The following is a 23,099-nucleotide window of genomic DNA, read 5'->3' on the forward strand; positions in this document are numbered from 1 at the left end:
TGATTTGACCATTTTATTTCTAAGCACTTACAGGTATCAGGCATTTAAATAAAAAACAACATTCTACTAATTATAAAATAGTAATCATAGATCATCTGTTCACTGTAGTATCATGCCTTGTGAATCTTAAAATAAAGACGTATCTTAAAAATGAAGATATGGATTGATGTTTTGATTTTGCATCGACATAATTGGACCGTTAATCATTTAATGGATATATCGATGTGGATCGATGTTTTGTTACACTCCTATTATTTACCCATAAGCAGATAATTATGCAGTCAGGGTAATTGATTTTCAAGGTGGTGCACCACCACTGTGTGGAACATATACTGAGAGAAAAATAAAGTGTTTCTGGTCAGAGCAGCTGAAAAATGTTAAAGTAGTAATTTTTCCATTAGATTACCTTTCATTGGGTAGTAAATACTCAAGTCAAAATTGCTTTTCATTTTCTATTCTCAGAAAAAGTTTCAAACAGGAAGATCATTGGTGATGCACTCCTTCCCACCTTCCTTTTCCACCGTCAGGGTGTGAATGTGGCTGGATGAATGCCTGATTATTGTGTAAAGCGCTTTGGGGTTGTCAGACTAGTTAAAGCACTATACAAGTACAAGCTATTTACCACTTAAATATGCATTGGCTTCTGTGTAAAAACTAAACCAAAGCAAACATAAGAATGAGCTGAGGTTTCATAAAATATCGTTTTTGTGAAAACGTTATCTTGTTTTATGATGGTAGTAGTCTGCTGTGGCCCATCTTGGACTAGCAGTTAGATTCAGCCTCTGACATAACAGGAAGAAATATTAGAGCAGTTTAAGTGAATCCTATATTTGTGACTTTTACAATGTCTTAACTTTCTATTTGGTAGTCTCTCTGACAGGAAACTCCTTATATGTTTTGTTCTCAGTACATTTATTTATTTATTTTTTGCAGAAGGATCATTTGTGGCACACCCAATCCAAATGTGGCAACATTTGGAAGTTCAAATAATAACATTCCCATAAACCACTATACCATTTTTAAACCATAGTTGTTAAAGGGGAATAAGTCCTCTTTGACCAGCTTGAAATTGCTGTTATCTTACAGGTAGTCTGGATTTATCCAAAATGAGGTTTCCAAGAACATTAGTAACTGTAGGTTAAGATTCTGACTATTTACACTTCAAAAACCTTGAACTTTCCCTTTAAGTGGGAGATTGTCAATGAAGAGGTATGGCTAGAAGTCTGAGTCTTCACAAAAGACAACAACAGCTTTACATTTTCAAACAGTGTGTTTAAGAGGCATTGGACATAGTTTAATTATCAATCTAAAGAAGTTTGCAAACTAATCGTTTGCAGTTTGCAAACTAACAAGCTTACAGGTCAGGGAATACTCACAATCTTCAGGTTAACATTTCATAATTTACTCGGCATCCGTTAAATGTTTGAATAAGCCCATGAAAGCCACAATCGGTGATGGTAAACCGTCATGATGTAACAATGAAAAAACAGCTCTGCAGTCACAACGTACTGACATGGAGGCTGAACAAACATGAGCTCTGACAGCATCTTGAGTTTCTCCCCCGTGAGCTGCTACAAATGTCCTGCATGTAGCTTTTAAAATTTTACAACCTTTGTGTGCTTATTTGTATCCCCGTCAATCTCCCCTGCAATGGAAAACTGCAGGTGGATCACCTGAGGTCTGAGCTTCAGAAGAGAGACAGTAACTGCTTACAAAACCTTTTCCCACCATATTATTACAATATTCTGTCTCGTAATGCTGCTTCCTGCACACGTTGTGCAATTTAGCCCCTGAAGATTGGTCGAGCATTCACAGTTGAATGCAGTCTCATATTTACATGATTACAATCATATTTGTTTAGACAGAGTCAGTTAGAATACACACAGTATTAGGGTAGTAGGATAACCCTGCTCTATTAGATGTATACATGTTCAGGCAAGTTGTACCATATATACATAATCATATGACAAACCACAATAACTTAGATTGCACATTTTCTGAAGTTCATAAGAACTGTTTCACATTAAAGAATAAAACATTTCAAGCTTCATGTGTTCAGGGTAACCTGTCCAGGGTGTAGCCCGCCTCTTGCCCAGTGAACGCTGGAGATAGGCACCAGCATCCCCGCGACCCCATAAGGGACTAGGCGGGTAAGAAAATGGATGGATGGATGGATGGATGGATGTGTTCAGGGTCTTACTAAGATAAGTACACAGTACAATAGATTTTCCTTTTTGCAGGCTCTTCAGTCCTGCATTATGTCCATGTTTGCTCTTCCTGAGGAATGATGAATCATCTTCCAGAGACCCAATTTGCAAAAGCTTTGCAGCATCGGGCTGCAATCCACGATTCTCATCGAGCTACATTCAAATTAGGAGAGAGCCACTACTTGTGCACAAGAGGTTACTTCTTTAACCATCCAATTTGCTCCTTTAAACAGGCTGTGTTCTGCTCCAATAAATGGGTAAGTTTGCTGAGGTGTTTTAATCTTCTGCTCTACTGGAGGCTGCTGAGTGGAGGCTGCTGCTGCCGGAGCTCTAGGGGAGGATAACATTTAAAGTCCCCCACATGAGTGGGCTGCAGCGGCGTGGCTGGCTGCGGCTCTGGATTGGGCGTGTCTCTTCTGTCACTTTGCTGGAAGTCCAGCGCCGGTGTCTCCTTGCAGCAGAAGTACTGGTGCCAGATTTTCCGAAATGCCGTGCGAAACTTTTTAATGCGAAAGGCATAGATGATTGGGTTTACAGCAGAGTTGCCATGACTGAGCAGGATGGCGATGTAAAGAAGAATTTGTGGCTTGTAGCACGAGGAGCAGAACAGCGTGATGCAGTTGATTGTATGAAGGGGGAGCCAGCTAATGGCGAACAGAAAAAGCACCAGGAACAAAGATTTGGCAAGACTGAGCTCTTTGTCATAGTACTTGTTTGGGTCTGAGTAGCTGGAGGTAATTTTCTTGTTGTTAAGCTGCTTGTGGATCATGTAAAAGATCTCCACATATATGCCCAGCATGAGTAGCAGCGGCGGCAGCACACAGCCAAAGAAGTTGAAGTAAACCATGTAGTCCATACTGATGACATTTTCAAACTTGCAGGTGATGTTGTGGAACGAGCTGTTCTCCTGGAGGTGATTTCGATTGTTCCAGCCTAACATGGGTGTCAATCCCACAATGAATGCCAACAACCAGCATATCACTACAGCCAGGCCTGCCCGCCGAGGGGTCACCACCCGCTTGTACCTGCAGGGGGAAAAAAACAATAACATGTAAGCGTAATTTCATGATAGCTCTGTTAGGAAATGCATGTTTTCCTTCAAAGAACTTTGTCGTAGATATAATTATTTCTTCTCTTTTATGATTGTGATATCTCTACCTCACTATGTATTGTAAGGTTGTATTGTTACTAATGGGACTTTGTACAACAGTTGAGTATCTCTGCTTATGTTGCTGACAGAAATTTTCCAATTTAATCACTTTACAGCTACAAAGTTCAATGCATGAATTAGTATGTTAAGGCCAGCCAGCCATGCCCTACGAGCCACAAGTCTCAGATTCACAAGCCCACTTCTTCCTGGAGCCCTCGAGGAGAGGGGACTGGGACCAGACCAACCACCATGCAGGCCTCACGGGGTTTGAATGCTCACAAGCTGCACAGACCAGGCCTTCTGTGAAACTCCTCTCTGCCTCGCTTCAATGGAGTGACAAACAGGGGTGGGGGGAGGGTTTGAATTCTCGTTCTATGCAGAGCAGAAGTAAAGAATGCCAAAACCAGCCTTGTTTATTCTTCTCAGATGTTACAGGAAAAGCTGACTTGAGATGGCGCAGATCAGCCTCTATTACCCACTTCCCAAGCTGAGAGCAAAAAGGAGCTGAAATCGAGACTGCAACCGAGTCAGAGACTACATGCAGGATGTGGGGCTGACCTACCCTCGACCACGTGTTGGCTAGCCGCAGAGCCGCTAGCCCGCTGCTGAAAGAACCAATGTTTTCTGGACTACTGCTCTTCCTTGGATGGCCAAACTGAACCGAACTTACACGAAGCACTGAGAGGTTTGGCAAAGGACAAACAAGGAAAGCTAGCTGGTTACATTACGTTACACATGGAGCTACCGAGTAGCTCCCGTTAGCATGTTGATACCATGCCATTGCCGATGTGATTCGAGTGTGTTTTTATGGTTATAACAAACGTTATCTCCACAAGGGTTTTATACTCTGATGGGATGTTGATGTTTGAGTTATCCTGTGAACTTATTACGACTAAATTAAAGCCGAAGTTTTTTAAAGTTAGCGCCGAATGTCCGCTAGCGTAAATGCTATTAGCTTCGGGAACTTCTGGCTTCCCGGATATGAATAAAAATGGCCCGTTTCAAGCATAAGGCTTGTTTGTTTTGCTCCGCCATCGTTCGATAGTGCTATGAGCGTTATTACCGCATTTATATGGAATATTAATGTTGATTTAAAGGCGTTTTGTATAACTTTGGAAGTAACCGATCTTAGCGACCGCTCGCTACAACGACCCCTAGCCTCTCGGAGGTAGAATCACATTAATAAAATCAAGCGTTCCTAAAGTTTACAGATTCTTACTGAGACAATCATTCTTTAAAATGTTATTTTGTCAAATAATGTTTTGTTTATCGCAGGATTTGCATTATGAATTGGCTGAAACACATACCAAATGTTCTGATTTAGTTAGGCTAATTTAAGATCATTCCTTGTTCTTTAAGATGAACTTTGGTTCTTTAACTCAGATAAAATTTTATTTCATTAAATAATGTTTTGTTTAACTCAGGATTTGCCTTGTAAATGGGTTGAAACATATGCCAAATGTTGTTCTAATTTAGTTAAGCTAATTAAACTTCATTCATTGAACCATGGTTCTTTAACTCAGATCGGTAGTGAACCAGGATTCACTGGATTATTCTGACGATGATCAACCACTTTGTTTTGTCTTTTGTGTCTTTTTGCATGTACATAGTTCCTTAACTTAGCTTCTTTCTTTTTATCTTCATTTTGCTTAGTAGTTGTAGTTAAGTTTTACTAGCCTAGTAGAGAGGATTTGTTGATTGAAATATAGTGTTAATTCAGATAAACAGTTTTATATAGTGATATTCTCTGGATGTTCATTTTATTTCTGTTAATAAATTCTTGAACTTGATAAAAAGTTGTTTCTCCTTATTCTATGTGTGTGCAGAGTTTGCTGGTAAAAGATTGCCAGTGCTCGAATCATCCCTTTCAACTATTGTCCTGATATCAGCTTTAAAGCTGATATTCACCAGACAATACCTAACAGACAGAGAGTTATTTATTAAACATTAAATTAATTTACACAGTGCAAAACTGCACAACACCCCGAAGAAATGCTGAGAAATGTCAACGTTGGGTACGAGCTTGTAAGTGAGAGGGCTTTACTGTGGAAAGTGGGACCAAAGACACCTATATGTGCTCTCTACATTTCATCTGTGGTAAGGAGCCAACAATTGAATTTCAGACACAATACCAGCAACTGCAACCTCTGTGCAGGTACGTTTATTTGGCTCTATCTTTGCGCAATTAATATGTCATCATTTAATCCATTACATCCATCATCATCTTAATCGTAAACACACCACACACTTTTGCTGAGACAGTCTAATAAATGGGCTGGTGGTGTATCTGGTTGTCAGCAGGGGTGTTTATTTGTGTATGCAATCTTGTTTGTGTGAGTCTGAGGAGGGGCGTGTGTGAAGGTGAGATGGGATATGAGTGTGTTATTTTCTTTGCAATAGCTGTAATTCAGCGGGTTTCTTTCCCACAGGTAGGAGAGGACAGCCTCTCGAAGCTTTTTACTAAGGCTTCGTTCACACTGTAGGGAGATGCGACTGATATCTGTCTTTATCACAGCAGTGTGAACGGCCCAATTCCGATCTTTTCCGGTCTTCATATTGTTGGCTCCAATTCCTCAACAGCTTTTTAATAATAAAGAGAGATGCCAGCCAGTATCCGTGTTTTTTTTTCTTTTCAAGTTTTTTTTTTTAACAAAGCTTCCTTGAACTCTTCTAGAAACAATTACGTTCACCATTACTTATGCAAACAGTGCGCTGCTCTGTGATGTCTCCTTCTGTTCTCTGTGCATGCGGGTCGCTTTGCGGTCCTGAACCATTCAGACAGCAGTATGATGCCGGTCGCATTTAATAGTAATATGAATGGCCACCTCAAAAAAAAAAAAATCTGATTTCAGCAAAAAATCGTAATTGAGCATCAAGATCTGCAGTGTGAACGTAGCTTAATACTGCTTTCTTTCCGCTCACATTGGAGCCTCTACATTTAAACGAATGTTGAAGCTGTTCTATGCTGTGTTTCTCGATTGAAGCCTGCTGATATTAAGCTCCCATCATGTTATCTTACGTAGTTATTGGTATTGCAGATGTTGCTATTCTAAGTTTGTACTCTGTCCAAACATCAGGGCAGCTCAAGCTGTCTTCACCCAACTTACATGGTGCCTGTTTCTTTTTTTTTTTAATGAAGCCTTATCGAACACTTCTAGTAACAATTACATCCACCATTACTTTCCTAAACAGCATGCTGCCGTGTGACGTCATCTTCTGCTTTCTGCACATGCGGGTCGCGTCGGGGTCTTGAACTGTTCAGACAGAACTCTAATGGCGGGCACATTTAATTACTAATATGAAACACCCAAAGGAAGAAAATAAATCCAATTTCAGCAAAAAGTTTGGAATTGAGCTTAAAGACCTGCAGTGAATGCAGCCTAACTCAACGCTTTATGCCTAAAATAGAGATCTGAAAGGATTTTCATTTTTTTTCTTTAAACTTTACTAAATCATATTATCTTCTTGTGTTGGTTGTTAATCATATTGGTTGTGAAGTATTTGCAGAATGGGAATTGTTTTACTGTCTCTATTTTCACATGCAAAATTAATAAATCGTACTTTTTTTTAGTGTTGCACTGATACCGATACCAGTATCGGCCGGGGCGCTGATACTGCACTAAAATGGTGGTATCGGTATCGGCAAGTACCAACAAATAGGTCACAGATACCATTTTGATGTTTATATGTCACTTGAACGCAGCCTTCTCTCTCCCGACACTCACTAGTTCTACTGGATTCACTTTGTATTAGTCTTTTTCCTGCTTTAATAAGGTAGCAGCTTGACAAAGCCATGATAGCAATTATTTTACATCCAAGTAGTATGCTGTTCTTCATATATACACACACACATAAATTTCAAAGTAATGGTATCGGTATGGTATCGGTATCGGCCGATACTGTACATCCAGGTATCGGGTATCGGTATCGGGGCCAAAAAATGGCATCGGCGCAAGTTTTTTTCTTTGAGCACTGTCCTTGAGTTGAATAATTCAAACCCAAAGCTGCTGAACACAAACACGTGCAGCTCATTGCAGTCCAAATTAGCCCTGTGCCCCTGCAGGTCAAATCACTAAACTTTATACTCTACAGCAATATGGCTTTTCATACATGATTGATACAGTCAAAATTGCTTCAGTATTACTTTGTAATTTAATTTTGCGAGCTACGTCGTTTGGCCAACCACGCCACATTTTCTTTTAAATTGAGAATAAAAGATACATAGAGAACTACAGGGTCTCTGAAATGTTATTACCCCTCTCTTGTCTACAGAGCAAGAAATGAAACAGACACAGCCTAAAGGCAGACATGTAAACAGCTATCTGATCCATCCGAATGTTAAAAAGCATGCGTAGCAGTAATCGGATCACTTTTAGATTACCAAGGGTTGATATTTATGGTGTCTGATGAGGAAATGCTTGCATCACCACAAGCTGACCTTTGCTGAAAAAGAGCCTGGAGCTAAACCGGACCCTGCAGTTTAGCCCGACTGTCACTGGTGACATGTGCTGTGTTTAGTATTGATTAGGAGACATATGTGTTGCATGAGGAAACCAGCAGTCTCACAGAGTCACGTTAACCACTATTCTTTGCTTCTTATAGAAAAAAAGCAGCATCATTCTGATGAAACGAAAGACTTGCATGATGAATATTTAAATAACATATCGATGGAGGGTTAGCTGTCCTGTTCCCACTCGTTGCCCTTTCATGCTCATTTACAGAATTCTAGATTTTGGAAATGGAAATTAAAATATGTACTGCAAGCTTCAAGCCTGATCATAAGATAAAGTTGCAAAAATATTATTTAAATTTTATTGCCCTTTAAATTGTATATCAAGATTTTTGATGTATTCCTTATCAATACAGACAACATAGGTGTGGAAGGAAACTGCTAATTTATTTCACTGCGACCGTGACTCAAAGGACTTTGGATTTCTGAACGCAATAAGACACCAGCAGCTAAAAATTAACCAAGAGAATTATCTGAGATTACTTCAATCTCTGATAATAAATTAAAACATTTTGCTTGCATAAGCTTATTTTATCAGCTTGTGTTCATCATCCTGGACGGTTGTAGTTCCACCATTAAATCCACATGTGTCCAGCCTGCAGGGGTATGTAAAAGTATTCACACCCCTTGAACTTTTCTACATTTTGTGACATTACACACAATGTATTACAAAAGTAGCCCATAGTTGGAAGAAAACCTGTTTGGTTCTGGTGGATACCTGAGTCCAAAACAGAGAAAGAGAGACTTAATAAGAGAAGCAGCCAAGAGGCCCATTGTATCGATGGAGGAGCTGCAGAGATCCACAACTCAGGTGGGAGATTATGCTGCCAGGACAGCTATTAATCTAGAAGCCCTGAAATCTGGCCTTTGTGGAAGAGAGGAAAAAGGAAATATTTAGTTGAAAAAAAGGTAAATCATGTGGAAGAAAGTGTTCTGGTCAGATAGACAAAAATTGAACTAATACTAAAACTGATATTGCACGTTACTCCTATCCCACTAAAAGCAGAGCCACAGCTGCAATATAATCCACGTGTTGGCCCAGTAAAAGTCCTGAAAAATATTCCTTTGAGAATATGTGGTCAAACGTAAAAATGACTGTCCATACATAGATCTTGTCCAGCTTTTTAGCAAAGAACAATAAGCAAAAAGTCAGTTTCTGGACATGGAACGGTTGTACAAAAATAAAATACACTTGCAGCAAAATGGCTTTACAAAGTAATACTTCGGGGGATTAAACTGATCTTTGTTCTTTATATTGTAAATATTCTTTTCTATTTGAAAAAAAAATTAAAGTTTTCATAATGATGCACTACTTTGTGTTGATTCATTATATTAAACCCACCCAGGTTTGTGATATTAGTACTGTACTTTTGCAAGGCATGTGTTAAACTAGATGAGGCAGAAAAACACAGGTTTTGTTGTGTTTTCGGAAAATGTACTTCCCAGTCAGATCCATCCGAATTTGTAGCTAAACATAGCAGTCTGAAGTGAAACAGGATCCCTGTGCAAATCGATTCAGAAGAAAGCTATAGTAGCTCTGACCTCTGCTTTGCGTAAAGATGTAATCACCACTACCCTTCGAGCACGGAGCAAACCATGGTCTGACTCAAACCTACCCTGCCCTCCTGGCTTCCCGTGCACTGTGAGGGACAAAAACCACTTTACCTGGTAGGGATCTTGACCCTGAGATAGCGGTCAATCGCGATGGCCAGCAGGGCCAGAATTGAACTTTGCGTCAGCACCAGCAAGATGCACGTCCCGAGTAGGCAGCTGTAAAAGTGAGTCTGAAGTCCGATGCTGATCGTGATGGCCAGTGGAATGACAAGCGCTCCCACAGCAATATCCGCCACAGCCAGAGAAACGACAAAGCAAAACGTGGTGTCTCGCAGGGACTTATTAATTTTCACCGCCCAAACCACCATCACATTCCCGATCACAGACGCGACCGCTATCAGCACCTCCATGAATATATAGAGCGGCGGTGCTGGTGAGTCTGGCATTTCTGCAGCTCCCTCTAGATCAAAAATGATTTAAACAGAACTGTCTTTGTTTTCTTGTCCTGGGCTCTATGGGCTTTCCAAAATTGGCTGGGTGTTGATTAGTTTCATGGCGCCCTTGTTTCCTCACTGGATGCAAGATGTGAATCTTGAGCGACAAATCCAGGTTTCAAAAAAAGGAAAGAAGCAGCAAAGAACGGGGGGTCTTCCTCTGAGGCAGGTGCTTTTGTCCGGCGGCTGCAGCGGGTCGCTCATGCACCGTTCCCTGCGCTCCCTCCACTAGACTGGATACATCTGTTTCTCGTAAGCGCAGCATCCTTTCCACTGGTTTCGGTTTCTTCTAGAGGGCGCTTGGCGATTGTCAGCCTTCGTATGCTTTTCTGTTTTTTTGACAACACGTTTTAACAGCGCCGCTGCCTGCGCGTTTTTGGCTGAAAAGCGCGTACAGATGTAGCTCCTGCGCAGACACGTGCGCGCTCTGCCCCAATCTCGCTCGCTCTTTCTCCTTCTCTCTCTCTTTTTACGAGTACCCGTGCCGTCTCAGAAAACCGTTTAGGTCTTCTTCCGTATCCTTTCAACAAAGCCTGCTAAACCGGCTTATTTTCCCCATGTGAAGGGGCGGATTCAATAGCAACCTCTGAAGAGAGCGATCGCGCAATTTCCCATTATTAATAATATTCTACTGGGCCATCCCAAGGAAGACTCTCCCTCCTCCCCGAGGATGTATTCCTCCCACAGGCCTCGACCTATAGACAAACAAATGAAGTCAAACCGTTTTTCGTCTTTCTCTTATAAAGGCTGGTAATATATATATATATATATATATATATATATATATATATATATATATATATATATATATATATATATATATATATAAATATATATATATATATATATATAAATATAAATATATGGACACAGATCAATTGAAAGCTATCTTACTATTCTTGGCCAAGATCTCAAAACCTTGTAGAAGGGTTTTACATGTTTGACAAAAGACTCTGATATTATGTGCACTCTGTGGCAAATGTTGAACACTGATGGGAGGTGCGGACATCGTGCAGGTTGCCACCACACGCGGGAAGAGCTTTGAAATAAAACTACCATCTATTGTTTTCACATAGATAGTTGGCTGTATCCAATCTTTAATATTAGTTAATTTATTCAGTGGGAGCAAATTGTTTTTATCACAATCACAGGTGGCACAATCACTGGTGCTCTTTTTTGTCACTAGGAGAGCATTAAATCTTCAATCAAGTTCTCACTTCTTAATTCTCTCCACAGGCAGGATCATAGATATAAATAATGAAATAAAATCACAAAGAGAGACGGAAACAACATTGTGCAGAGCGGAGAACATAGGAGGAGGAACTGACAGCTGGCTGAATGAGCTGAGAGGAAGGTAAAAAACGGAAAGTGATTCCTGAAGAGTTGCAGGTGTGAGTGAGGACCAGGGACTAACTTATCACACAAAGCCAAGAAGAATTTTGGACTGAGCAAGGTAAAACAAAAATATGGAACCAAGAGGGAAAAATCAAGCGCAAAAGAATGACTCAATTATAAACACAACAACATAAAGGTTCACAACGTAATAACAGCATGCAAATCTTAAGCCAAGTCCAACTGATCATCACTGTTGACAGATCCAGCAATGACCCGTTTCAGTTTTCCGATAGAGGCCACAAGACTGTCTAATAATTTAAAAGGTTCATGATGCCTCCCACTTTAAATGTTTCCTGGGGTCTTTGAAAAAGAAAATGTCCCACAGGATGACAGAGCCCCACTGTATTTAACAGAAGGCAACGGGTTTAGTCACATTTCCATCCTCCAGGTGGGCTAAAACCCACCTACAAGGTGTCACTCTTTACAGCTGCTCTCTTTGCCACGCTACTTGCTGCAAAAAAAAAAAGTCTAAGTTAAAAAAAAATGTTTAAAAAATATTAATAAATGAACACTATATCATATTTATACCTCAAGAAAACCAACATTTTTGGATTACTTAAATTATCCTAAACATGAAATCGTAAATTAATTCAGCTACACTTATTTAAAGGGATTGGGGTAACCATAATTGTGCCATCTGTGATCTGGTTAAAACCAATTATATCATTTAATCATTAGCTTTAATCCCCTCTTGAATGAATGCACTTAAGTGCTCCAATAAAAGCTAAATACATTTTCAGGCTTTTTACATTTCTGCATCAGGGGAGCACCGGTAAATAAAGCAGCATCCTTATAGCAAGGCTGGAAACCTTCTTCAGCTTTCTAAGAGACTCATGAAACAAATAACAATAACCCTAAGATCTGGCCTTATATGTTCTGAGAAGCACGGTATCTTATCTTGTTGTTTTAAGTTCAAAGTCAGAGGTGTGATGACCATATATGCTGATGGTCACAGATGGTGCACTTTGATCACGCCAACGTTTTATTGGAAGAAGGACTTGGCAAGTTAATTATTGTAGAAAAAGACAGGGTAACAGTGGGGCAAGCATTTATATGGAGAGACAGTTAAGGCAGAAGGTTCATGGAAAACACTTGAGCTGTGAGCAGAAAGTTGTCAGCATGAGTTAGCTATAGAGGTCAGCCAATGCAGACAGAGGAAGGTAGCAGCCATATGGTCCTGCTGCACAAACCCTTACTCACCTGGGAGATCGTAATGAGCGAGAGCCAAGCCATGGGTGGAAAAATCAATCATTACAGAGCACATGTTGTAAACTAACGCATCAGTTAGGCTGACAATTAGATACTGTAAGTTCAGACCTTTCAACTTTTTTTTTTTTTTTTGGTTTAAATTAAGGAACTGTCTGAACAAATGTTATTATATTGTGGTGAGACAGAGCTGGGGACGCTTGCTTAACTTTGTTTCGAAACATTAAAAGTTTATATCTGAATGCTGTCAACACACACTGAAGACTTTAGAGCACCTTTGAAATAAAGGGTTTCAGATATCCTAGCATAGGCTTAACACAGTTAAATTTAACCCTAAATGATTTATACCCCTGGCAGATATAGATTTTAAATTATTTTCATTCAACCAAACAAGAAGGTAGAAGGGCACCCCTTAAAAGCTCATAAAGTCTGCCAGTTTTAAAACCAAAAACAGCCTTTGTTCACACTTTATTAAAAGTGGCTGAAAGTTATTTAAACCCTTCACAATGATTAAAGTAAAACTATTGTAAACCAAGCACTGTTCCCAGATGCTAAGGTTACTTGCACACGCCTTAGCTACTTTGGGATGCTGCTGTCCTATCATGTACTTTGCATATTGTAGAATCATGTTTTATGTAAATAGGCTGGAGCCTATTCCACTGTTAAAAAATTTCCCCTGTGCATTATTTACTCTGGTGTTATTATCTATTCTTGGTGTTTCTTTAGCGCTAATTTTAGATGACATTAGTTTGTCCTTTCTTTGTTATTTTTTCATTGCTAACAATTGTGTGTAACTGTCTGTGTGTTTGCCATTGTCACACCTGAATTTCCCCATAGTGGGACAAAAAAGGAACTCTTATTCTTAAATCCTTTTGATAATTGCTGAAGAGCTTGTAACACATTTTCCATGAGTATTTAGACGGCTTATCTTTGGTGATGAGCTCAAACTCTTTCAGGCAGGAAGTGCCTCCTTGCCATCACCCTAATGTTTAGTTCCCTCCACAGATACTCAATCACAACTTTGAATTCTAGTTAGACTTCTCAAAATGACATCCAGTAAGAATAAGCATGTTGGAAAATTAAAACAGCACTTTAAATCTATACTTGTCAGGGCCCACAAGCTCACCAGTGTAAAAAAAAAAACCTAACACTTAACAAATACATAATAACAAGACAACAAGAGCAACCAAGCATTGAACGTTTGATTAAGTGAGCAATGGCTGGAAATATTAAAATTTTTCAAACTGTGATAAATAAATAACTAAATAAATAAATTAGCTGATAAATAACTTAGAAACATATAACAGCACTGTTAGTGATAATAACACCCTATCTTTCCTGATGCCCTTGCAAAGTGTCAGGGGGCAGCATAAACAACCATCTCAAGAGTCCTTGCCGTCAACTGAGTTGTTATATAGTCTGATGGCTGGTGGAAGAAAGGACCTCCTGTGTCACTCAGTCTGTGGTCGCATGGAGATCAGCCGCCCACTGCGACTGCTGCACTGCTCTTCCAAGATGTTGTGAAGTGGGTGTCTGGCATGGTCCCTGATGACCAGCAGCTTGCTCACCATGTGCTGCTCCACCACGGTCCCCCATGGCACTAGGCTTACTCCGATCACTGACCCAGCCTTCTGCACCAGCTTATCCAGCCACCTGGCCTGCCTTTGTGTGATGCAGCCTCTCCAGCAAACAGCAGCAAACATGAGGATGCTTGCTGCTCCCGACTGATGAAATATATGTAGCATCTCCTTACAGACATCAAAGGACCTTAACAACGGAAGAGGTGAGGGCAGAGCTGAAGAAACAGCGACCATGTAAGGCTGCTGGTCCTGATGATGTGTGTCCCAGGTTGCTGAATTCCTGTGCTGACCAGCTGGCTGAGCCGCTTCGGAGGCCACTATGTGTGAGTGAGACCCTCAGTCAAAAGCTCCACGTCATCAGAGCAGATCTTTTGTTTTACTGTTATATACTGTTATATGCCCAGGATTGCACCAGCGATTGTTCATGTAAAGTATCAGATCTCCGCCTTTGCTTTTTCCCCTCCGGGGTATCTCTGTCCAGACGTACTGTAGTGAAGCCAGGTGTCTCCACACAAGAGTCAGAGATGTTGTCATTCAGCCACCTATCCATAAAACACACATGGTTGCACTCCTAATATGTCCTATGTTTTTTCACCAATGCCTCCAGCTTGTCGCATTTGTTCGATAGGGAGTTGACGTTCCCCATCACAATACATGGTATAGCTGGCTTGTATTTCCAGCTCTTAACAGATAGCTTGACTTTTAGTTTGGCACCAGCTCTACAACCACGGTATGCCTTCCTTAGCCCAGCCAGGATTGTGTGTTTGCCTCCGTCCATTGGAATGCAAGAAAAAAAATACACTAAACACTGAGAAATACACCAGAACAAGAGAGACGTGCTGCCGTTGGGATGGTGCAAAAAGAGTCCAATAGAGGATTTTGGTCTGACAATCTTCAAGGAGTTTAACGGTAAACTTAACGGTAAACTTTCCAATTGCTTTTCAGTGAGGTTGTTCTGCAGAACCACTGAAGCAGTCATATGACAGGAGGTTCAGTGAGACTAACTTTAATGCCCGCAGAATACAAACATGAGGAAACGCTTCAGTAGACATTTGTCAGATTTTGCCATTTGGGGTCGAATGACCAGGGAAGTGCAGCATGCTTCAGCTGTGAAAGCCAGATTCTGCAGTTCAATGAACATTTTCTGCAGAGTCCAGAGTAAGGAACCATACAATCTACAGAAGTGATATCACAGATTTATTTAGATCCAGATACATAGGCCTGTGCACCTTCAAAATACATTTAACACACATGCATTATATTCATTTATTTTTTTTAGTTTGATTGATCTGGTTGTAGAAACTACTTGGTTTTCACACACGCCTCTTAAACATTACAATAATTATGTGAAACATTTTTTTCAGACATTACAATAGTCTGGTTTAAAAATAAGAAATTAACTGGCAAGATTTTCTATAATTGATTTTTATAAATGATCATCAGCCCAGTCAAACAGACACAACACTTTATCTATGAGCTGGAATAGAGATTTACAAGTCATATTGGCCTTTTTAAATAATCTTGATGTCACCACCCTTCATTTGAGCATGATGGATCTACCCCATGCATAAATAGCTATACCTTAACTTATTTTTGTCTGACTGGTTAAGTAAAATGCTTTTTATGCAATGTATTATTATGAGTTAAAAGACGTATTTTGATGATAACAGTTGACTAATTCATTACGCAATTGAGCAAATCCAAGCTTTTTTTAGTAGGAATAAGCAGCGAACTATGGACAACTCAGGACCACTTTTCTCTGCCAAAAAATGTAATTTACCTAAGACATAGCCATTTATGTAAAAAAAACAACAACAACAAAACAAAAAAAGTCCCTCGATGGAGCCTTGTTTTCTCTGGAGGATTGTGCTCGAGCTTGAGATGCGTTATTAGTCTTGTGCATGTCAACTGGGAGGTAACCAGGAGGGAGAAAAGGATGGTTTCTCATGGGGGGGGGAAATGTTTGGAGTGGGACTTACAGACTTATGGTTTGAATTTGTGCAGGATCAGGGATAGTTCCTTTAACAGCTCAAAGTTATTTGAGTTAATATGCATTTTTCAAGGTTTTTTGTTTATCGGGAAGAACATTTCTTTTCAAAATGAGACCTTTCTTTGAGAATAAAGTAACTATTTAGCTGATTACCATTAAAGCGATAGTTGTGCTTATTGACTACAAAATAATGTGTGAACGTCATATTTTAGTGTTGTGGAGGAGCAAAAATATAGCTAGTACCAGGGAACAGTTGGCCGGGTGAGTGATGTGCAGGAACCAACAAACGCAACGTGAAAAATCCAAATACAGAACATCAGGCGCATGGGTGGGATTGGCATTAGGAAAGAGAACAGGAGGATCTGACAAAGGGGTGACTGAACTGACAGACTGAAATGGTGGGCATGCTGATTTCTGGAATAGAAAACAGGTGGCAGAAATCCGGGAGCTGAAGCAAAAATAAAAAATAAAAAAAAAATACAGAAAAAGGAAAGAAAAAGTGTTATTCTTAAGAAAAAGAAAGGAGACTAAAACAGAAGTTCATTAAACCTAACCTAATGATAACCTAAGGAGAGCCAAACCACAAGAATTACTTGAAACATAAAGCTAAAAGGTGTCAAAGAAACCGAGAAGCAGTTGGGAAAAGCAGAACAGGAAGCAACCTGAACATAGCGCAGAAAAAATATAATAAAATAAAACAGTAACGGGTCTATAAAGAGAAACAGTAACTATAAACTATAACTTTAAACAATATATCCAACACCACAAAAAACACAGCACTACAGTCAAAAAGGTAGAAAACAGGTCAACCTTTCAGAGTTTTGTTGTCATTAGGTGCTTTTGATTTACCCTTGAAGGAATCCAAAAAATGTTCCTTCTGCAGTGGGGTACAGATTTTAATAATGTTGCTTTGCAGCACGAAGGTTCTGGGTTTGGATCACAATCACCACCCTCCGGTGAGTTTTCTCTGCGATCTTTGGTGTCTTCCCAAAATCCAAAAACATGAATGTTAGAAAGCTGGTCTTCCAGATTGTGTGTTTGTGTGTGTGTGTGTGTGTGTGTGTGTGTGTGTGTGTGTGTGTGTGTGTGTATTTTACTGTTTACACTGTCTTCCACCCACAGGCCTGGAGACATTCACCAACACACCTCTTGCATGAAATTGCAAGCGTTATGTAGGTAGAGGAAATGGATGAACAACTTCTCAAGATGTTATTTCATACCCTTATAGGTGATGTTAACAGTCATTTCTCAATTATGCAATAAAAAAAGGAAATAATATGAAAATACATGAGTTACTTTTTTTTAGCAAACTTCTGCTTTTGAACTATGATGCACTTTGGGTTTGTTTCAGTTTTTATGACTCAGGAGTCATACTTTCCTCAAAATCTATCAAACTTGTGGTAATATTTACAGCAAACTACAAACGTACTTAAAATAATCCGATTTTACCACTAAAAAGAGTGTTTTGTGCCTTTTTGAGCTGAGTTGAGTCTTATCTTCTGAATAGTTTTTTCTTAAAAAGCCAGATGTGAGGTGTGCTAAAATGGTGCACACCACAGATATACTCTACATGTCTTGTGGAAATAAAGGACCGGGAAGCTTATGTCTTTTTAAAAAGCTTGAAAATATACTAGAAGATGATAAGTGATGGGAACTGAATGGGCCATAAAGTACATAAAGCTTTATGTTTGGATTTGAAATAAAATTGTTATAGATACTTCAGCTGTTTGGATGAAGTACAACACAATAAAAAAGATCCTAACTGATTGAGGAAATACGTTGTCTCTCTCCTCAGCCTCTTGTCTGCTGAATTAAGTGCAAAAGTGTTATTTCTCAGTCATTAAAAACTCCCATTGATACAGTATTGTTCTGTGAAACAAAAATGTTACCATCAAGCAAAAAACCCTGGAGCTGTAAGGAAGTCTACTCTTTTAGTGGAAACAGGCGTGCTCTCTAGTTAACACGAAATTCTCTGGAAGCTGAACCACAGAGAGTAGGCGTGTTCATACGAACTCATTATTTTCAAATTAATAAAGTCGTTGTTTCTAAAGGCAGTTTCTTCAAAACAGGAGATATAATTATAATACAACTATACAGCTTGTCATTATAAATTCACATTCGCAAAGGCAGAGGTTTCCTTTTATCATGAACGATATACAATATTTAAGAGCATTAAAATAGTAATTTTATGATGGGATATTGCATATACTGCCAAATGCATTAGAAATGCATTTACTGTATTAAACTGTACATTATCCTTGTGACCCAGATTTAAGGTAACATGGTTAGCGTTGTGGCTGCTGAGTCTAATGTCATGCTGTGAATAGAGGTACTCTGCCATCTATTGATTTCCTGTTTGCAGAAGGAAAACAGCCTTGTGGACATTATAGTTTCAGTCTTCGCAGAGCTGTTTGCTCCCTGACCCACAACCTGTCTGAGAAATTTACCACAACACCCCACTTCAAACTTGAGCTGATAGTGAAAATGAAACACGTCAACAGCATGCGGACATCGTCAGGCAAAAAGGTCTCCCTTGGACAAAACAAGGATGTTGGTGCGAGAATCTCTCCAAATACCCTGCTGATACCATGGATTAGTGATAGGGCCGTGCAGAGCCTGGAAACTGTGAAGTCACTGGCCCTCTAAGTGTTTTGACTAAACAAGCCAAAATAAGCAACTTTGGAAAGCAAGTTGGTTTTGTTTATTTTGTACATTTTGGCATAAAACATATCTGCTAACAATAATTTATTAACACTCTACCACCCAAAATCAAGTATCTAAAAATAGAAATAAATTGTTTCACATTAATAATGCTGCATTTGTTTGATGTGACACAGTATAACAGCATAATTTGCATACTGCATAGTGTACTTGCATTCATTATGACAGTTAGCATATACAAAAACAACTTTTACCAAAGACCTAACATGAAACAATTTCACTTACACTGTATTTTAATAACATCTATTTTGCATAAACAAATGACTTATCATTCATCAGAAACTATGTGAAAATCCTTGTTTTCAATTCTAACCGTGTCTTCCTTTAGTGGAACAAAATCGTTTTCATTTCCACAATGCTGTCATAATTTTTCTTAACTAAAACAGATATTGTTGTTGTCTTTCAAAGTAGTAATATTTACATTTTTAAAAATTGCTTTTTCATTTCTAACTTTTGAAATGTGGATGTGTTATTCTCATTATGGCAAACAACATATCTTGTGGGACCTGGACTCATCTATGATATTTTGTGCTGACATGATGATAAAGACCAGATTATCTGACCATTTTTTGGTAAAAAAAAAAAAAACCTTTCTCATTACACTTGCGGGATTTCCACTGCATCATGCTCTGTGTTGGATTTTGAATAAACAGGTTCAAAAGTTAAAATCGGATAACAGATGCTTATTGATGTTACCATGTAACTAATGATTTTGAGGATTTCATTGCCAGTTTTCATTATTGTGAATGGGTTTGTTGTATATCAAACTTCGAGTGACAAACACTGACAAAGCTAAAGTTTGTCTGTTTGTCAGGTAACTTGAATTGAAGCGCAAATTACCTGACACCATATGTCTTCAGCTTCAGTCAACCAGCAAACTCAGAGAACACCAGCATTTACAAACCAGGTATGCTTCTGTGGACATTTACAACAGGTGGGATTAACTTTGAGTGACTTATATGGATAAACAACCTGTGAGCAGTGGCGGCACCAGAGAATTATGAGAGGGGGGCCTGGAGTTTGTATAGGGGGTTCAATGAAATTTGACGCAGCAAGTGATAGTATGGATATGAAGGATTTAGTGATCTCTGGCTATAATGGTTAGAAAATGTGAAATGCATGCTACTGACTGCTAACTAACTGCTTTTAATGATTCTACAAATTTTAAACAAGAAGCCCAAACTAAGTTGAAACAAAGTACAGAAAACCTCTTTACCAGAGTAGAAAATTATAACATAGAGCATCATCTTGGACCTTCCTTGAACCCTCATCTCTTGTATTGTTATAAATTTTAATACTTCAGTTACTAATACTGTATAAATGTAAATGCTATCTGTGTTTCATTTTGAATAAAACTTTCTTAGTTTAATTATATAATATTACATATAACAATTGTTCATAAAAGAAGGGGAATAATTAATGGTAAATTTGTGATCAATTGCTATGGTTTATTTATTTTTATTAATGCACCTTTAAACAACCCAGAGCTTTATGTTTTGAATTGGCACAGAAAATGTGGTAGAAAAGAAAGAGGCTCACTTTTGAACTTACTGTGTAGATGTGTTATATTTTCCCACTTTGTTGTGCAAAACCTTTTTCTGTGAGCAGAGAATTGGACCGGCTGCATGACAGAAAATTAATGTAGTGATCTAAATTGCCTTTTTACATTTTTAGCCACTTCAAAATGAAATGCTTTTATTATCACCAAACCAAGCCGCATATAATTTTCACATCTTGATGCAAGTCCAGCTAGAAGCTCCCAGAGAGGGTTGCTATTGTTTTCTATCATAGCCAGAGCTTTTAAGTCTAACTGTATTTCAGGTGAAAGTCCAAATTCTCTCTGGTCCTCAGAAGACCCTGTTGATGCTTATTAGAGTAAACATTCACCTCATATCTTGCTGGATGAATATAAAAATCAATACTTTTCATTGTCATTGTGTAACCCAAATGAAATTGTACATTATTTTAGGATTTGCTATAATTTACAACCAACTTATTCTGGGTCTGCATTCAGGTTTTCCTCCTATCTTCAGCCCAAGTTATGCCACCAGGCACCAGGCTCCCCTCTTTGCGTGTCCCTACTGTAGCCCTGTTTGCGTAATGAACAAGGCAGGCTGCGCATAGTTGCACAGTTGTGGTGAATGTGTGCACAGATTGCAAACATTCTTTTCAGCCTTCTTTTTCTTTTGACTCATTGTCAGGTTATGGTGAAGCAAGTAAGTATAATAAAGTGGTCCATTTTGTTAACTCTTCCCAGTGGCTTGTAGCTATTGCCTTGCCAGCGACTGGAGTAATGCACAGTTTGCATAAGGGGGGGTTAGCCATTTCCAGGGGTCTTAAGATCCCCAATGCACCCACCTCTCGCTGTCGATGCTTGAGAGTTATAAATGTACTCAAAGTAAAGGTTTGGACAACTACATAACTGCAGTGCAGTTAAACCCCCATGGCTAAATTGCAGAGTAATTATGTGTAGAAAAGTGAGAATTGCACAAACCTGTTGCACAATTAGAGGAAATGAAGCAGGCTAATCTGATGACATGTAATAGCACTCGCTCATCTGTTGATAAGAACCACAGCAGAAATCAACTACAGTGTATTCAAGAGCCTGTATTTACAGCCCGCTCAGGTTTTTCATGCTCCTGCCATTTCAGGTTCGAAATCTGTGAAAAAACATAAAAGATCCTCATGTAAAAAGAAAAATCCAGCTACGCTGAGGCAACTTGAACACTGGTATGAAACTGTATTTTCACAGCAGAACATCGGCAGCAATTAATGCTCTGATGCCAAAACCCAATTTAGGGAATGGTCGTACCACTAGATCTGGCACAAACAGACCTCTGCCATTACATTGCCTGCAAAAACTTCCATAAACAGAGAGCTGTCTTTTACGTGCCTATTAAAGCCTGAAATGACATTCAACAGTACATAAGGATTATCGGCACACTAACACTTTTTAAGAAGACCTATGTCCGTTATCTGTTGGACAGCTACTATTGCGACCACTGAGATGTCTCTGCCTCTTAATGCTGCTTCTCTTTATAGTGCATATCTGCTTGACTATGTTGTTTGGTATACATTGATATTATGATGTATGTTTGTCCTTCATGTTCTGCAGAGCTGGAACTGCTGCCAAACAGTTTTTCATATTGAGTCAGACCTCATTAGTTAATCACTTACCTGTTTTAAAATCTTAAAATTAAATATTCCTAGGTAGGGAGATTGGTGTCCGAGATACTGCCTTTAAGAAACGATTTCTCTTCACTGTCATGCTTTTGAATATATTTTCATACACATCTTTAATTTATGAACTCACATTCATTTCCAGTCACATCTTTTGTCTTTGATGGCCATTGTTTTATGCATCAAAGCCTGAGTTTTGAGATATGTGCTCAGCAGTTGTCGGGGGTGCCCATCCCTTGGATTCCAGGTCAGTTTGGAACTGTGTGTTGGGGAACTGGGCTTCTTTTTCATTTGGTAGGGCCCATTCTGTGCAAGCTATACCTTTATTAGTTTTTGCAATGAACAGTGACATCTTCTGATGGTGCAAATCTTAAATCTTATCATAAGGAAATCGCCTGATAATTTATCCCTTAACAACGACTGATACTGCTTGAGAAATAAACGTAACACATCAAACTTTCAGTAAATTTTTTGCATGAAGAGGAATTATTTACACATTGCTTGTTGAAAAATATATTCAGGATTGTCTCTTTTTTTTCATTTTTTTTTTTGCACATTCAGAGTGTAAATGTATGTCATGATAGTAAGTACAAAAAACATATATTACTGTGGACAGAGTTGAGAGCAGACTGAACTAGATATGTGTTCTATAATAAGAGACAATCAACCACCACTTAAAGAAAAGTAGAGCTTGGTCTAAGACCCAGCTGGAAACCAGGTAACAGAAAATCCAAGGAAGACAGACCTTGGTGATGGGTCTGATGAGGAGCAGGTGTGACAGTCTGCAAGGAATTGAAAAGCTACATTTACAGGGGCACAAAGAAGACACACACACACAGTGGAAAAAAAAAAAAAAATAATCCAAGCTGTCATTGTGAAGTGCAACAATAGCAATGTCTCTATTTTCTGCTAAGGACCACAACAGTATCTATCGTTCTGCAAAAGTCACACTAGAAAATCTGTCTTTTTTTTTTCCCATTTTTGCAGTAATGATAAGTGATCAACAAAAATAAAAAAAGGGAACATATTCTTGTTCTTTTCAGAAATGAAAAAGACTGTTGCGAAAAAATAATAATATTGGAAATGTAAAGAGATCAATTTAAATGATGATA

General features: G+C 39.0%; 1 protein-coding gene across 1 annotated transcript; it reads right to left on the reverse strand.

The window, feature by feature from the left end:
* On the reverse strand, positions 1-10,477 carry adora1b (adenosine A1 receptor b). Its single transcript, XM_012870669.3, has 2 exons — positions 9,533-10,477; positions 1-3,232 (listed from the first exon to the last, which is right to left on the reverse strand). Exons 1-2 carry the CDS (start codon positions 9,865-9,867, stop codon positions 2,497-2,499), a joined length of 1,071 nt encoding a protein of 356 aa, XP_012726123.2. The 5' UTR covers positions 9,868-10,477; the 3' UTR covers positions 1-2,496.
* Between the last annotated feature and the right edge of the window lie 12,622 nt (positions 10,478-23,099).

This window comes from Fundulus heteroclitus, chromosome 1 (assembly GCF_011125445.2).
Source record: "Fundulus heteroclitus isolate FHET01 chromosome 1, MU-UCD_Fhet_4.1, whole genome shotgun sequence".
Lineage (NCBI taxonomy): Eukaryota > Metazoa > Chordata > Actinopteri > Cyprinodontiformes > Fundulidae > Fundulus > Fundulus heteroclitus.

Coding starts and splice junctions, on each gene's coding strand:
- adora1b (XM_012870669.3), bottom strand. CDS start 9,867: ATGCCAGACTCACCAGCACCGCCGCTCTATATATTCATGGAGGTGCTG. Junction 3,233..9,532: donor AGGGTCAAGATCCCTACCAG/GTAAAGTGGTTT, acceptor TTCCCCCTGCAG/GTACAAGCGGGTGGTGACCC.